The 15,008-nt window shown below is 42.3% G+C and overlaps 1 protein-coding gene across 5 annotated transcripts in view; it reads right to left on the reverse strand.

The window, feature by feature from the left end:
• Positions 1-268: 268 nt before the first annotated feature.
• The window catches only part of LOC104936662 (E3 ubiquitin-protein ligase HECW1), a 69,604-nt gene continuing 54,864 nt past the window's right edge, over positions 269-15,008 (reverse strand). For 4 of the 5 annotated variants that reach the window (XM_027274319.1, XM_019263113.2, XM_027274320.1 and 1 more), the window contains 19 exons: positions 14,790-14,888; positions 11,483-11,636; positions 11,092-11,195; positions 10,752-10,858; positions 10,469-10,654; positions 9,875-10,009; positions 9,241-9,355; positions 9,049-9,145; positions 8,816-8,899; positions 8,605-8,711; positions 7,055-7,169; positions 6,436-6,549; positions 5,779-5,931; positions 5,057-5,155; positions 4,632-4,761; positions 4,358-4,504; positions 4,131-4,245; positions 3,817-4,015; positions 269-2,356 (listed from right to left, as the gene is read on the reverse strand). In XM_027274319.1, coding sequence (XP_027130120.1) covers positions 2,245-2,356; positions 3,817-4,015; positions 4,131-4,245; positions 4,358-4,504; positions 4,632-4,761; positions 5,057-5,155; positions 5,779-5,931; positions 6,436-6,549; positions 7,055-7,169; positions 8,605-8,711; positions 8,816-8,899; positions 9,049-9,145; positions 9,241-9,355; positions 9,875-10,009; positions 10,469-10,654; positions 10,752-10,858; positions 11,092-11,195; positions 11,483-11,636; positions 14,790-14,888 — 2,372 coding nt within the window. In that variant the 3' untranslated portion in view covers positions 269-2,244. The remainder of the gene's footprint in view (positions 2,357-3,816; positions 4,016-4,130; positions 4,246-4,357; positions 4,505-4,631; positions 4,762-5,056; positions 5,156-5,778; positions 5,932-6,435; positions 6,550-7,054; positions 7,170-8,604; positions 8,712-8,815; positions 8,900-9,048; positions 9,146-9,240; positions 9,356-9,874; positions 10,010-10,468; positions 10,655-10,751; positions 10,859-11,091; positions 11,196-11,482; positions 11,637-14,789; positions 14,889-15,008) is intronic. The other variant, XM_027274321.1, reaches the window with a different exon arrangement.

A 15,008-nucleotide genomic window follows, 5' to 3' on the forward strand; every position in this document is an offset into this window, starting at 1 on the left:
AAGCACCAATTTGTCCAACAGGATTCACAGGAAGTCCTCTTTCATCAACTGGAGACAATGTCCACATGTGCATTCTTTGTTGTCAAGGAATCAGGAACTACCTGCTTGCTTGGTTGATGTGATATATCACATTCCCCACAGTTCCCACAGAGGGAATCCCAGGAGCCCTTGTTGGAATTGATGTCTACTTTGATCGACAAGACGTGACATCATTGTCTCTGCTTCTGAAAGCATCACAGAGCAAGAAAGCTTGGAGAGACTGTTGGAGTTTTTTTTTTTGTCCATTCAGAGCATGAAACATCTGTGCTCAGCTGCTGGCCTCATTTTGGACTAAGCCAGAGAATGAGAAGCTGTTCAGATCTAGGCCTCTAGAGCCCACTAGAGCCTCCAATTGTTCGTGGAGTATTCCTGTATTACGCATTGCCCAGTTTCAGTGTGATCCAACCACTCCTGTTTCCAAGCAAACTGTCTAATTCCTGAAAGACCTTTAGCACTTCTCTTGTGTCTGTTCATTGCTGAGGAGCTTGTTAACTTGTTGAACGGCACTGGCTTTCAAATTATTGACATTGCTTTCAGAAGAAACTTAATTGCTATAGTTGAGAGCACAACAAGAGAATGTGCATGGATGGCTTAACTATTATTGACACGGACATCTCCCCTCAGTGGTTTAGTTCTTATTTTCCCAGTAGATCATATTAGTCAGTCACCTCAGCAGTTCCTCAGGGATCATATTTGGGCCCTATTTTCTTGTACTTGTACAAGCTTTTTTTTTTTTTTAATTGTCTTCTTTACCTTTACCTAGATATTTCTGTCATTAAAACATAGTGATCCTCATTGTCTAGCCTCTCTTCTTAATCACATTGTAAAGTGCAGGATTTCATAATTACCATCATGTCTTGGAAAAAGTAATCTATCCTAATCAATTATTTCCTGTTGCTTAGACTTTGACTTCAACAACATCTTTACATTGGTTATACTTGTTCCCTCCTAAAGAACTTTGAAATGTCTGGTGTCTGGGACCAAGCTACAACTCATATTTAACTCCTTATGTACCAGATCCCAGTCTCCAATCTTCAGGTTCTACTGGCCTCGCCATAGTTTAGATAAAATATGTAATGATCCATGTAGACTGTCCACTAATTATCATGACTGTTCCTTTGGCATCAGGGCTACCAGACGTTGCATCCATCTGATAAGCTTTTTTAAAATCTGCATTATATTTGAACAACTTTTTTTTTTTTTTTAAAGCCACATATATTTTATAGTTTCATAGTTTTATCTGAATTCATAAGAGCAGCAGACCACCTGAGAATTTGTGTGCTGGAATTTGCATATCATTCGTATTAATGTCTGAAATCACAGAGAAGATGCACGTCAAGATATGAACTTTTAGTAAGCTGCTAAACTGTAACATGTTTAGTCAAATTCACATTTTTTTCATTCGGAGTAGACGACATTTGATATATTTCAGGATAACTGTAATATATAACATCTCTAAATTCTCTTTGGGTGCATGCCAAATCTCAAACCTGAAGCCATGTTTGCACGTGCACTGCTGCACAAAGTGCATGATTTGTGCAGTAGTAATTTGTTTCTATGAAATATTTGTATTTCTTTCTTTCTATTTTTATTGTTTTACACCATTCTATAGATTAGGTTGTTTCCTTCTTTATTACTTAAATCTTTTCTGTGAATTCAACATTTCAACGCAGAATAAGTTTAAGATAAATTGTGAAAAGTTCTGAAGTATTTGGATGTCATAATGTCTTACATTTGATGTAAAGGTCTTGTTTTTCACTGTTATTGTGTAGCTATCATTTTACTCGTTGCTGTTAGTTTTTGTTAGTACATTTATCATTGGATGGATGATGCATATTGCTACATGCAACTTTAAATAATCTTGATACCATTTTACATACCCTTTTGTATGCATATATATATAAATATGTTTAAAAAATGCTGTTGTACTTTTTCATATTCTCCAGTCTCAGTGAGAAATATAAAAATAACCGTAGTCCTGCTGTGGTGCTGTCATAAAGATCCTCATAGCTAAGTGAGAGACTCAAACACAAAGTACCATAACAGTGACGTACATATATCCACATGACCAAAAAACTTTGTCGAGTACAATCCAGGTATCATTTCGGTGTATTAAACCCATGATTGTTGCTTGCTTTTCGCGTTGTAGCCCAGACAGTGTTCCGCAGAGAGGGATGCAGTGTTGATTTATTTGTCCTGTCTGTCTCACTCCAGGCCAAAAGTGCTGGTTTCCTCCACCGCGATCAGCAGTTTCTCATACAGCATGGTGTATGAAGGGTATGGAGGCAGATCCAGACGGTTGAAACAGGTATGAGCTCTGAACGAGAGAGAGAGAAACAGGCAGACTGTTAGAGACCAGGAAGGGTCACGGATTCCAGGCACGGATGCCACAGTCCATTTCAGAAGCGGCTGTAGACACGCCGTGTCAATCTGCACAGAGCAGCTTGAGCTGAAATGAAGTCAGAGATTCCTGTGGATTTTCAAAATAAAACCCCCTGTGCAAACTGCCAGTCGTAAAAACAGACAAAAAGGAAACAATTTAACTACTTACTCGTTTAGAAGCACATAAACTGTTAGAGCTTTAAGGTTGTTTCTGTGTTTTCTGTTTTATTTTGTAGTTCCACCCTGTCTGTCTTGTCCTATTCTACTTCCTGTCTTGTTACCTGCCTTTTTTGATTTTGCACCTGCCCCTGATTTGATTCACCTGTCCCTGATTAGTCCTGCATGTCTATTTAGTTTGTGTGTTTCCTGGTCTGTCCGTTTTAGTGTTTTTGTGTGTTTTCTACCTTGTCAGTGTGTCGGAGTCCCTCGCAGTTCATGGTTCCTGGTATTTGTATCTTTTCTGTTTTTGACCCTGCCCTTTGCTTTTGCCCTTTTTGGCTTAGTTGCCTTTTCTTTGAGCCTTTTGTTTATGTTTTTTGCTTGGTTTTCCCAGCCACTGTTTGTTTAGTCTATTTTTTGTGTCGTTCAGTTTTTTGTATCCTGCTCCTGCGTTTCTTTGTGTTTTATCCCTCACTGCTTTGTTTTGTCATTAAAGTTAGTGCATGTGTAACTGCCTGCATTTGCAACCATTCCTGTAACCTCCTCACTCTCCGTGACGACAACAAACAAACAAACAAACAAAATCAATGAAGTCACCAAATGACTGGACATGTAGAGGGAGAATGGCTACATTTCAAAATGATGTGTCATTCAATTTCATCTGGATTTTATTTGTACAAAAAAGCTTTATTATATGTTGAGATTAGAGTGTAGACAGAATGTAATTTAATTGCTTTTTTTTTAATTAAAAGAAAAATGTTTATGCTGTCTTATAGTGATGACTATAGTTCTTAGAAAGAATGAATAGGAACTGGCACGTCAGATTTTTTTTTAAATTGCAAAACAAAATGTTCTTGAAATCAGAGTGCTAGACTGTGACTCTTTATAATCCCAGCTGCAAAATTCTAAACAGAGTTAAACTTCAGATTCATTTTCTATCATTGAAAATGAATCTGCATCTGGATCCAGAACACACAGTGATGGACATGTGATGGTCTTTCAGTATATCAATACTTCATGAAAAAGCTGTGATGTGGAGATAAAAGAACTTCTCCATGTTGTGGTTGTTGTTGCTGCAGCAACCTGTCAGCTGTAACTTTTATCCCCATTAATCAAATTATCCCCATTATCTTTTCACTTTCTTTAATAATTTGGAGGAAATAGTACATTTATTGGTACACACTCAGACTTTACAGATATATATAATCTGTCTTTCTGGGAGTCTGGCTTAGATACCTGGGTAGTGATGTGACTTTGCCCCACTTCTCGATGCAGAAGCGTCTGAGGCCGTTGGATCCCCGCAGTGCTGCGAAGCCTTCGTAGGGCACGCTGGACGTCCCGGTGACAAACTGTAGCAGGCGGAGGCGCTGCTCATTGTTGAAACGCTCCACGGCGGCCCAGAACCACCGCATCACTATGTGACCATCGTGGTAACCTTTCGATTGGGAGTCAGGGAATTAACATGTGGCACCAGAATCAAGTTTGCATACACAAGTCGAGCATTGACCAGATACACACACACACACACACACACACACACACGCACACACCTCCTCTGTACTCTGTGTTGCTCCTCCAGTCACTGAGGTCGATCTCTACTGTACCGGCGATAACCAGCTCCAGCTCCCGTGCATCGAACACAGACACCAGCCTGGAGTCCACCACCTGAGATGGAGAAACACAGCAACACACTCAGTTGCACTTATGTGTGTGTGTGTTTGCATTAATATGTACATGCATGTGTGTATAATATTTGAACTGTGACAGTATTGTTCACCTCGTAGAAGCCTCTGACCAGTGCTTCTGTCTGCTGCACCACCCCTCTCTCCACCCTCCACTTGGTCATTCGTTCAATATAATCCTTCTTGTTCTTCTCGGTCACTTGGAGGTGCGAGCCACCCGACTTCAGTTCCCGCTCCGTCACCTGGCAACACAAGAAATACTGAGTCTAACTAACATGGTGAAACAATCCTTTGTATGTCATGAAGAAACATCTGCATGCAGATGATATACACACACACACACACACACACACACACACATAGGCTGACCTGGCCAAAGACCTCCTCGTTGACGGTGAAGGTGAGGTCCAGGATGTCAGTGATGTCGTTGTCTTTCATCCACTGCAGAGACTGGTGGAACTCCTCGTCCAGATACTCCAGATCAGACAGGTCTGTGGGCCTGAAGGACATGCAGAGCTCCACATAAACACAACACACAAACACACACAGTGCCAGTCTGCTAATCATAATCATCATAATCGCTGTTTAGAAAGAGAGCAGAGAGTTACAGCTTTTACAAATCAAGATAAATATTTGAACAAGTGAGTTCATGGTGGACTCAGGACTTAGCAGCTAAAGTAACCACTAACAAGTAAAGCTATAATGAAAATAAAGGATGATTTTGACCTGTCCAGAGCTGTGAATGAGCAAAATGTAGCTGTGGTGTGTGTGCATGTGTGAGTGTGTGTACTGACAGTCGGAGCAGGGCCTTGTAGAAGGGTCTGGTGAAGAAAGCATCCAGAAGGTACTGATGGATCAGAGCCAGGCCCAGGATACGACCACTGAAACGGAACCTGGACACACGCACAGGGAGTCAATAATAGAACCAGTTAAACAGAACTTTGGCACTACGTGAACTGCTGCTGGCATGACAGCACACAGATCACAGCGCCACACATAAATATCAGTCATATTAGTTTGTTCTTTCATGGAGCTGAGGCTGTCAGTCATGTTACCTGATGATGATACAGATCTGTGTTGAAACTAAACACGTCATGTCTTTCACCTTGTTTATGTGCAGCTCAGAGTGTGTGCTCTGTTTGCTGTCTGTCACTCACAGTGTGTTTTACAGAGGGCGGGGTCACACGGGTTACAAACAGGCTCTCAAAATGAACAATGCGCTAACACTGATGGATTGTGTGATTTTATCTGAGCTGGAGCCGAGAATATTCAGTTGGAACAGATCGGTGATGCTGTTCTGCCCTCGTTATTGTGAAGTGATGTAAAGTAGAGCTGTGTGTGATGTGGAGAGGGAGAGCACTGTGCCGGATAATCACATCAAAACAATCATCACTTACACTACCTCACATTTCAGTGCTCACCTGTTATAGTCAGTACAGTCTGTAATTTCAGTGATTCACTGTGTGTGACTGTGTGTGTGTGTGTGTGTGTGTGTGTGTGTTATTCCACAGCTTACCATTCCAGATGGTTCTCAACAAATGCGGACATGGGGCTGATCTGAACGGTGTACGTATCATTAGCTGAGTATTCAAACAGGCCGTAGTATGGATTGAACAGCTCCTGAGACAAGAGGAAGAAGAACTCTCTGGAGGGACCACTGTAGTCCAATCTGAGGAGACAAGAGGACAGAGAGGGGACACGCGGACAGTTAACTAACAATAAAACTGGGACTCAATCTGAATCTGATTCATTCTCCTTTCAGCTTTGGTTTGGTCTCAAACCACTCAGTCCCTCCACACGTGACTGTGATGCCGGCAGCTTTTGCAGCGGCTGATGCCGTGACCAACCATGTCAAGCAGCACAGGTCAAATGGAGCTGGCCAGATAAAGAATCCAGTCAATTTTCAAAATAAAACGTGTAAACCCGTGTAAACTCTAAATCAAACTCAAATCTGAGCAGGTTACTAAAGTCTCTTGGACAAACGCACCACTTCCGAAACACTCCTGGTGGGGTGTGAAGCCCTATAGAGATCAGACCAAAACAGCATTGCGGCGGTGATGTCACAAAGCCATGCCCAATGGGACGATACCGAAAACATGCATGTTGGCAGTTTCAATAGCAAAGAACATACTGAACATGGTCATGAGTGTGTGTGTGTGTGTGTGTGTCTCACCCTTCCTCTCCCAGGAAAGTGACGTAGAGTTTGTTCCTCTGCAGCTCTTTGCGGGAGTACGCCATCACCTGGTTGAAGGTTCCCTCCAGCAAGTGTTCCCTCCTGATCAGCAACCTACAACAAGCAGGACAGCTCACACATCACAGTGGAATAATACTGGAATACAGTTCACAGTAGTCTAATGTCATGAATGAGTTGATGAAGATCAAAAACATTTATTCATGATGAGGAGAACGCAGTGTAATTGACTATTGACTGTATAAAGATGGACAACATGACAGCTCCCCAAAACATGTCAGTCGCCCCCTGGTGGCTGGCTGCAGTATACTGTCGCTCATAAACTCCGCCCCCATAATGCTGGTTCATTGGCCAAACTAAAAATGTCAAAACATTTTGATGCTTTTTGTCTTTACATGACTGACAGCTGAGCCCTGCTCTCCTGAGTATATGGGTGTAACCTCCATACTACAGCTCCAGATGTCAGCAGCTGTATCCAGGATAGTCTGACTTCAGTGGGAGATGCGTCACATTTACTAATACATCTACTGTGACTGCTACAGTCTAATCTTTCCCTCTTCGCTGATGGTACAATAAGTTGCTTCCTGTGTGTCAGTCTTACTTGATCTTGCCCGGTCCCTGGCCGTAGCCCTTGGCTTCCAACTTCCTGTAGAAGTTTCTTAGTTTGGCTTCGAAGTCTCTGCGGTAAGGAGCTGGAGCCCTGGCCCTCTGCAGGCCTTCACACACACACACACACACACACACACACACACACCCAGAACAGAAACACACACAAAGAGTCGATTAAAGAGAGAACACTGTCAGCGGCCTTTATATAAACTGAAGTGGTCCAGGAGGATACATGGAGGTCTATAACAAAACATCAGAAATGTCACTGGCTCCAGACTCTGCAAGGCTTGAAATGTAACACCACAGGTCAGCATACTTCAAATGTAGTCTTAACAAGTACAGAGGTGTTATCAATAAAATAATAAAGGTTGTATTATCATATTATTAGATTATCATTTCATATCAGCTGGAAGCTGGATCAGCTTGTCAGGTGTCAGGTGATGACACCATCAGTCACCTGACCAATGACACTGACACAGCAGACATTGTGAAACGCCAAAGCAGGAAAAGCAGAGGTGAAATGCTCATAATGTTCATCATTAATAATGGCTGCATCTCATTTCAAGGTTGAGTAGTTTATGCTGGCACAGTGACGGTGATGAAACACAGTCCTCATTAAGCTAGCTGCTGCATGTTCACCTTTAGCCTGGAAGGGCCTGAACGCTGTTTAAATCAGTATTAGAGAAATAAACAAAGTTTAACACACTTATAAATACACTTGAATAAAGGTATCTCTTTAGATTTTAAAACAAAAACTGTATATATATATTTAGATTTTATTGCCTGATTCATTGATTCTGTTTATTTAATCATTAAAATGGAATTCCATAAGAAATGACTTGATATGTCACTGCTGTTTATTTCACTGCTAGTCAACAGAACTGACTCATGTCTGGGCTTTCTGACGGGTCACCACACTTCACACTGTTCACTCTGCAGCTCCTGTTAGAGGTGACATGGTGTAAGAGTGTGTGAGACCTCTGAAGGCTGGTGTTCAGCTCAGTTCAGGTCCTCATACACAAACACACACACACACACACACACACACACACACACACACACACCTGTGGCCTGATTGAGGTCTACTATAGCTCATTAAGATAGCACAGCATGCTCTGTCAAACAGCAATGATTACTGTTATGGGGTTTCTGTTATGTGTGTGTGTGTGTGTGTGTGTGTGTCTCTGTCTCTAACAGAATCCAAAGTGTGCTTCAGATAGCCTGCTAGATTAGTGTGTATCTTCACTCATTCAACAAGAACTAAATGACTAAAACTAATCTACATTTTATTTATTAAACGTAGATTCATAAATAAAGAATTCTTTTTCTTTAACAGAATGAATAGTTTTTCTCTGTGACCTTCTTGCCTCAAACAGGAAACTGTTTTATTGTGAAAGGCTGTCTGTCATGGCAGCCATCAGCTTGTGTCATTCATTCACTTGTAGAATGGATATAAAAAAAAAAGTTAATTCTTGACAACAACGATGATTACATTATTAAGTCTGTAATGTTTCATCGTGATTGGCGGTCTGGAAAACCTACCTGGAGAGTTCTGTGGTGAGGAGGCGGGGGAGCAGCGAGGAGAGAAGCTGAAGCCGGGGTGGATGGGGTGAGGCGGAACATACGACATGATTTCCTCTTCATACAAACTACAAGAACAGGACAAAGGAAAGCAGAGGACACATCATTTCTCTGCATAATGTGGAGTCCAAGCGTTCATGTCACGTCAATGCTGGGTTCAGTGATTCTCTACCTTAACAGGATGACCAGGTCTGCATCACATGACAGCTTCTCCACCCCCTGAGTGCCTTCTGTCCGAATGTAGTGGATTTTCTCCCTGAACAGTCGATGAGACACTTTTATACTTTTATACTGCATGCCTATTTGAATTCATGTAGTAAATACACAAAAACCTTCTTTTGTTTTTCTGTGTGAAAAAACAAGACGAAGAAGAATTATTTTTCCAAATGAAAGGACGAGGCGTACCTCAGCGCGTGGTTTCTGCTCAGGCTCGGCTGTCTCTCCTGCAACATGTCGAATATGTTGGGCTGTCGAAGGAACGCCACTATCTTGTCATTGTAAGCTAGAGAGACACAGTCTGATTAGTACTGGAGTTAAACCAATTGTATTATGGCTTCAAATGATTGACGAGAGGTTATTATGCTGTAGACTGCCTACATGGAGTGGTCAGTTGTTGTGAGTCACCGTGATGCTGGCTCCGTATGGCGGCTACCAGACTGTTTCCGGGTCTGGCCATCAGAGAAGCCCCACGACTCCTGGACACGTCAGAGGCCTGCGAACAACAAGCGGTTTCCGCTGAGACACAGCTGGAACTCTGAGTCAGACACTGCCCTCCAGTCTGTGTTCAGATTTGACTCAGAGAGGAAGTAGCTTAAGTACCATAATTGGCTCCTTGAGGTGTGTGTCACAGCCTCTGCTGCAGCGACCAAATAGACTAATACATAAATGTTTCTATGATATGAACGTATCATTTCTGTGGTATGAGCGGTCACCTCACCATCAGGGTCTACTTTTCACTGCATCTGACATGCACGTTATTAAGCACTGCACATTAGTATTCAAGCTGAAATCATGCAAACTGTGTTTATTGTTATCGTGTGTGTCTTTGTTTAACTATGTTCCACTTTGTGGAACTATATATTTATGAGCTGCCTTCAGTCAGAACTAATGGGCTTTTGACCACATCAGTGCATGGAGAGCATCTCCAACTATTAACTGTGCTTTTTTCATACTACAGCATCACATGTGATGTGAAACTCTGAATGGACAGTACAGATGTGTGTGTTAGTACCTCCCCGGCGCTGTAGCTGCGTAGTCTCTGCAGATGTTGCCTGTGGGCGAGGTGGCCGGGCAGCCGGCCGTTCTGCAGAGGGATGCGAGGGTCGATGAAGGTTGTCGCTCGACTGTTGTGGTCCACAAAGAAAGACTGCGAGAGCAAAAAATATAAAATAAAGGTACACTGCATCTGAGAGTGTTTGCTGGTTTCATATTCATGAGAGCTATACATGATGGATCGACCTTCTCTTTTGTTCGTACTGTTTAGAGCATCACAATCAATCAGCTGAATATGAGTACCACTCTAGTGTTCCTCAGTTCATTTCCAGGTATGACGCAGTCATCTCCATCCATAAAATTCAGTTTTTTTTCAGTGAAGTGGTTTTGAAGAGAGCACAGGCCACTTTCAACACTTCATAGAAAGCTGTCTGACACAAGGTGAAGCTGTGAAAATAACTAAACGCAGCGTGCTCTTAGCCTGACATTGATGTTTTTTAGGTGGATAAAATACACTCTGTTGCTGCCCACGTCCACAGCAGGACATTTCTTAGCATATATGCTGTCCTGACTAGAATGAAGTGTCTCATACAACCCCACACATGGGACACACCTTGCCCTGGGGGTCAGTCTTGATCTCCCACCCTCGCGGCAGCTCCAGCTGGATGTCTGCAAACTTGTTGAGGAACACCACCAGGTCTCGGTTGTGCTGGTAGCGCTCGAAGTTTCTGGCGTCGCGACGCACCTTCAGGATCATGTGCTTCACACAGCTGCTGCTGGTGAACATCCGGTACGCTGCCTGGAGAGAGAACAGCCATGCTTAACTCTAATAACTATAAAGCACATATATATACTGTATGAAGGTGTGTGAGAGTGTGTGTGTGTGTAGCATTTACATAGTTACTGTGCAACACAGTGAAGAATTCTGGGTGTGTGATGAACTTGACGGCAGGTGATTGGAGGAGATGGCTGATCTTCTGATGATTGACAGGGGAGGCGGGGCCTGCAGATACACAGCAGGTGAATTACTTTCTATGGTATGTCTAAGCAGTTCACTGAAGGAGGCTTTGAGTGAGGTATTACATGTACAACTAATAAATATAATAGTTCATACTGTAAGAAAAAGTACTGCATCAGAAAAGAGAACATCATTTCTGTCTGAAAACCCTCAGAGGAGCATGAACACACTCAGAAACAGTCGTCTGTTCTGAGGCAGTGTGTGAGGCGGCTCAGCACCTGACGGAGGAGCATCCGGATCAGTCTCTGTACTGCTGCTCCGCTCTAGCCTCGGATTCCCACAGTCCTCCTCTGTGGCCATGGTCCTCTGAATGTTCTGGTACCTGCAGAGAGAGTTCATAAAGAGTGTGAACTCCTCTACATACAATGTGCTTCACAAACAAATGTTGACGTTTATGAGTTTCCTTTGCGGTCGACAGATGTCAGCCTAACTCCACCACAGCTGTATGCAGCTGAGAACACTGTACTGACTAAGACTGCCTCACTCGCTTGTTTCAGCACTTTTCACTGACGGAAATTAATATTGAGGTGCACTGAAAGACAAAGTTTTAGGTAGCTGGTATTTCTCTTTTGTTGCTGCCAACATGACAAACTCTTCACACAGTCTGACCTCCTGTTGAGTTGTTCCATCTGCTGGGTGGATCCTGAGCGGGGGATGCCGTGGTTACACTTGCCGCCTTGGTTCGGCCTCTGCCACGTCGTGGTCCGGTTGACGTGGTCGACGTAGAAAACTCTGCCGTGGCTGTCGATACGAGCTTCCCAGTCTGTGACGACAGAGAGGTGGAGGACAGTTAGACAAAGAGAACGTGTTCATCTGTCAGCTGATTTGCACTGGTTGATATTCATTGACCAGCATTCACACTGCCCTTCAGTGTTCAAGGCTTTTTTGATCACTTAAATTATAATAATAATTGTAACGCTTCCTTTCAACTGGAGACACAAGAAGACACATCATATCTGCACACAGCTTCAAGAAGGCACACTGTTATATCGATATATTTTACAGTATTATCAGTACACTTCATATATTACTGATATAGCATATCAATTCTTCCTTTCATGATCACTCTTAAGTACAGTATGCCCCACACACAGTTTTCAGTTTATCACCACCCACTCAGCCTCTGCTTTAAAGAGAATCAGGGTGTGTTCTCTGCTTTGATGGTCTAATGTCTTCATTCATGGTCTCATGCCTGCTTTGAAGACCACCAGGACTTTCAGGCTTTTTTCTGACGAGCTGATTGGTTGTAGGATTTAAGTCTATGGAGCAAATGATTGGTTAATATGAGCTTATCACTTTATTTTGTAAAGATCTTAAAGACACTCTGACAGTAAAGCAACAGCCAGTGGAAGACAATGTTTGTGTCCACCACTGGTGAAAACTACAATGTAACACAACATCCCCCTTTCAGAAACAACAAAATGTGTCAAACACAAGAGCATCATTCTGTCATTCTGGACTGAGCGGTGCACTCGTTGCTAAAACGTTAAATCAACGTTATGAAATGATAATACAGTCTGTCAAACATCTGCATTATTTATTCACACGTCCAGCAGACACAACTTTACCATTAATCCATTCATTCACCTGATGAATGGAAATCCAATAGTCACCCTTTGGCTCTGCTGAGAGAAACATGTGGCTCTTTAGCTGACCAGTGGAAGGAATCACGGATGGATTATAGAAGCATGAGGAGACAGCTAATCAGTCATGTGACTTACAGCTGAATTTATATTAAAGAAAGTGTTTCCATTAAGATTTTTAACTCTTTTTTCCAAAAAAGTATTCTTTATAATTGTATTTTATATTTCTAGCTTCAGGACACGAATGATTAAATTAGGGGTTGCGTGAATGTTTTGTTTTGGAAAAATAAGAGCCTTAGTACATATATTATAAAATGAGCATGTATGTATGTATGTATGATAAAATGAGTAAATGATGAATGAAAGTTTTCGTTCAGTGCTGCGTGGTATTTCTGTTCATTTTGTTGCCTGAATGAGATCTCTGCTTAGAATTGGAAAGCTGTTGTTTTGTTGTTGTTGTTGTGGCCATCTGATATGTCACCATTAGGATTTCATTTGGCTCATAAATATCTACAGTGTGAACGTGTGAAACAAAGACTGGAGCAGTTTTTCCCAGCTCTGACTAACTGCAGAGGGAGGAGGAGGAAGATGAAGACTGCCCCCTCAGGATAGAAAAACCCTCTGTTGGCTGTCACGACTATGCCCACACACACACAACACACACACACACACACGCACACGCACACACACACACACACACACACACACACACACACACACACACACACAGAACAGCCTCTTATTGGCAGTCCTGACCATATTTTGGAAGTCAGTATTCATACCGCGGTTTTGTAGCCTTGCTGTGCTTGTGTTTGGTCAGGATGGTGTTAGGTGTTTAATAATGACACTCACTTGTTTCTCTTTCAACAGAAATGAGGAGGTGATTGTGATCTGCGCAAACACAAAGTGTCACTTGATGTAAATGTAGTCCTCTGCCTGTATGTGTAGTGGATGGGATCCATGGTGTCAGACGATTATGCATGCTGTATATCTTGTAAGAAAGTGCTTCACTTCACTGTACTGCCATTGACCTCAACACACTTACAGTCGAGACTGAATTTGAATGCACTCTATGTCTCTATAGTATATTCTTTATGGATTGTATGGATTGCAACTGTGACACAACAGACAGTGCCCGTTCACAATGTCCTCATTAATGAACAAACAAATATCTCTGAATTTGGAGATAATGCTGTCCAGAAATTGTAACACTGAATATACAAATATTTTTTATGAAGCTATCTTTGTGTGTAGCGTTGAAGCTGGAATCCAGGAGGTCCAGGATTTGAGCAGCACCTTCCCCGACCCACTAATCAGAGAGAGCCAATCTATCGACTCACCTTTATTTAGTCACTGAGTCTCTAGTTTTAGGGGTGCTGTTTTGATGTGTTAGTGAGGTTTTTCTTTCTCGTTTGGTTTTCATTCAGTCAGCATAGGCTCTGGTTTAGAGAGCTTTCTTTTTGTTATATTTATTTGTTTGTTTGAACAGCATCCGCTCACCCTTTAGTACCTCACCTCCTTTTGTTACAATTAATCTCTAATTTCTTTAAATAAATCTCTTTGTTCATCACAAGAAAACCTGGTTTTATCTTACTTCCTTGTACCCCTTGAGCTGAATCATCTCTGGCCAACAGTGGAATATATAAAGTTAGAAGCACTTACTGCTTTCAAGTTCAATATTTTGGGGAATAGGATTATTTGTTTTATATACATTATGGCTAGCCTGGCTCTGTCTGTGGTTTTAAAATCCACCTATCAACACCTCAGAAACTCACTGATTAACTGTCTGTATCTCAGAAAAGAAAAACGGATCATTTGTTCTGGAAGTTCTGGAAATAGTTCAGGACAAATAACAGTTTATCCGTGCTCTCAGCATTCTGTGCAGGTTTTGGTCTGCGTTGACAAGGCTTCAAGAAGCTGCACACAGTCTGACTGTTTTCCAAACTGCCACTAAAAGCATGGACATTTTCTTTTACTCTTCTATTTGTGCATAGATAAAACATACAGAGGTGTTGATGGGAATATTTTTGAAGGTTATAAACCACTCTATAAATCCAAAGAACCAGAAAACAGACTGCACATTTTTACCATGCTCTGAGACAGCCAACACCCCAACCATAAACCAAGCAGCAGCGAGCAGTGTAAAGACTGTACAGCTAAACCTAAAGAGGTGTGAAAGGGGGGAGGAGGAGATGATGAGGGTGAACACAGAGGAGATGAAATATGTTTGCAAAGCAAACATAGAAGGCGGCATGCAAATGATTGAAACAGCACAGCAAACCAAGGTGTATGAATGAGACTCCAGAGTAAGACTGGGAGGTGTTGGTTCTTACTTGGAGGTAAGGCTTGGTCAGTGGCAGCAGGAAAATGGTTTAGGTCATGGCTGGGTCGCAGGACTGGAAGATGGCCAACAGGAGGGGAGAAGTCTGAGCCTACAGGACATCAGAGAGACAGTACGGTATCAATTACCAAAAGGCACCTGTCAGGCTAGGAAAGGACTGGACTTTGCCCACTTGGCATGTGGAAACTCCACATTTTTCACACTTAACCGT

Source organism: Larimichthys crocea, chromosome XXIII (genome assembly GCF_000972845.2).
Source record: "Larimichthys crocea isolate SSNF chromosome XXIII, L_crocea_2.0, whole genome shotgun sequence".
Classification (NCBI taxonomy): domain Eukaryota; kingdom Metazoa; phylum Chordata; class Actinopteri; family Sciaenidae; genus Larimichthys; species Larimichthys crocea.